General features: G+C 49.3%; 1 protein-coding gene across 1 annotated transcript; it reads right to left on the bottom strand.

Annotated features, from left to right (window-relative positions):
- Positions 1 to 574: 574 nt before the first annotated feature.
- On the bottom strand, positions 575 to 1,543 carry LOC130018843 (olfactory receptor 7A17-like). Its single transcript, XM_056109530.1, has one exon. It carries the CDS (start codon positions 1,541 to 1,543, stop codon positions 575 to 577), a length of 969 nt encoding a protein of 322 aa, XP_055965505.1.

The following is a 1,543-nucleotide window of genomic DNA, read 5'->3' as shown; positions in this document are numbered from 1 at the left end:
TCCAAGCACCACCAGAGCTAGGAGTAATCCCTCAGCATCACTGGCTGTGACGAAACTGTCTGGCTGTCTGGCTGTCCTCTCATTGTTCATCGATTTGCTCGAGCAGATCCAGTAACATCTCCATTTTGAGACTAGTTGTTACTGTGTTTGGAACATTGAATACGTCACAGGTAGCTTGCCAGGCTTTGCCGTGCGGGCGAGATACTCTCAGTAGCTTGCGGGGCTCTCCGAGAGCGTGAACCCCGCTCGGCCAGGTGTGCTCAAAAAGACAAAACAATTTTTTTCATTAAAAAATTCATGAAGGGGCTGGAGCGATAGTACAGCAGGTAGGGTGTTAGCCTTGTACACAGCGGACCCGGGTTCGATTCCCAACATCACATATGGTCCCCTGAGCACCACCAGGAGTAATTCCTGAGTGCAAAGCCAGAAATAATCCCTGCGCATCACTGGGTGTGACCCAAAAATCAAAATCAAAATAATAATAATAAAAATAATAATGAATAGAAGGAGCAAGTTCCATTTCCACAATCTGATCTGAGAATTTCACCTGCCTCCCAGCAATTTTCCCCTGCAATCACGGCTGCCTCTTAAGACCCAGAACATTGGGCACTTTTCGAGCTGCCATCTCTGAGAATGCATTCAGAGCCCTCTTGATGTCCTTGTTCCTGAGGCTGTAGATGAAGGGGTTCAGCATGGGCATGACCACCGTGTACATCACAGAGGCAGTGGCACTGGAGGAAGACTTCTCGGTGATGGCAGAGCTCAGATACACACCTACAGCTGTGCAGTAAGACAAGGAGACCACGGAGAGGTGAGACGCACAGGTGGAAAATGCCTTAACCTTCCCCTGGGCTGATGAGATGCTGCGGATGGAGGCAACAATCTTGGTGTAAGAATACAGGATCCCGGTAAGGGGCACTGCTCCCCACAACCCAGCCCCCAGATACATCGCCAGGCTGTTAATAAAGGTGTCAGAACAGGCGAGTGCTATCACCTGATTGAGTTCACAGAAAAAATGGGGGATTTCCAGGTCCGTACAAAATGACAGACGCAACACCATGAGGCTGTGTAACAAGGAATTCAAAGCACTCATGATCCAGGACACCAAAAGTAACTGTCCACAGAGCCGGGGGTTCATGATGACTGTGTAGTGCAGCGGGTGGCAGATGGCCACAAAGCGGTCATAGGCCATGATGGACAGAAGAAGGTTGTCCATTCCTAAAAAGAGGACGAAAAAGTACAGTTGGCTGAGGCAGCCTTGGAAGGTGATAACTCTGCTCTGTGCTTGTATGTTGAACAGTATCTTGGGGACGGTGGTGGAGGTGAAGCAGATGTCAATAAAGGACAGATTGGACAGGAAGAAGTACATGGGTGTGTGGAGGTGGAGGTCTGAGCTGACGGCCAGGATGATGAGCAGGTTCCCAAGAATCGTGGTCAGGTACATGGAGAGGAAAAGTCCAAATGTGAGGGTCTGAAGCTCTGGGTCCCGAGATAATCCCAGAAGAAAAAATTCTGTAGTTTGTGTGTCATTGTCTGCTACCAT

Source organism: Sorex fumeus, unplaced genomic scaffold (assembly GCF_029834395.1).
Source record: "Sorex fumeus unplaced genomic scaffold, SorFum_2.1 ptg000289l, whole genome shotgun sequence".
NCBI classification, from domain to species: Eukaryota; Metazoa; Chordata; class Mammalia; order Eulipotyphla; family Soricidae; genus Sorex; species Sorex fumeus.
Note: the sequence above shows the minus strand (reverse complement) of the source record. Positions and strands in the feature narration are given on the sequence as shown.

Bases quoted from the DNA above. Each gene is read 5' to 3' on its own strand.
- LOC130018843 (XM_056109530.1), bottom strand. From the start codon at position 1,543: ATGGTAGCAGACAATGACACACAAACTACAGAATTTTTTCTTCTGGGA.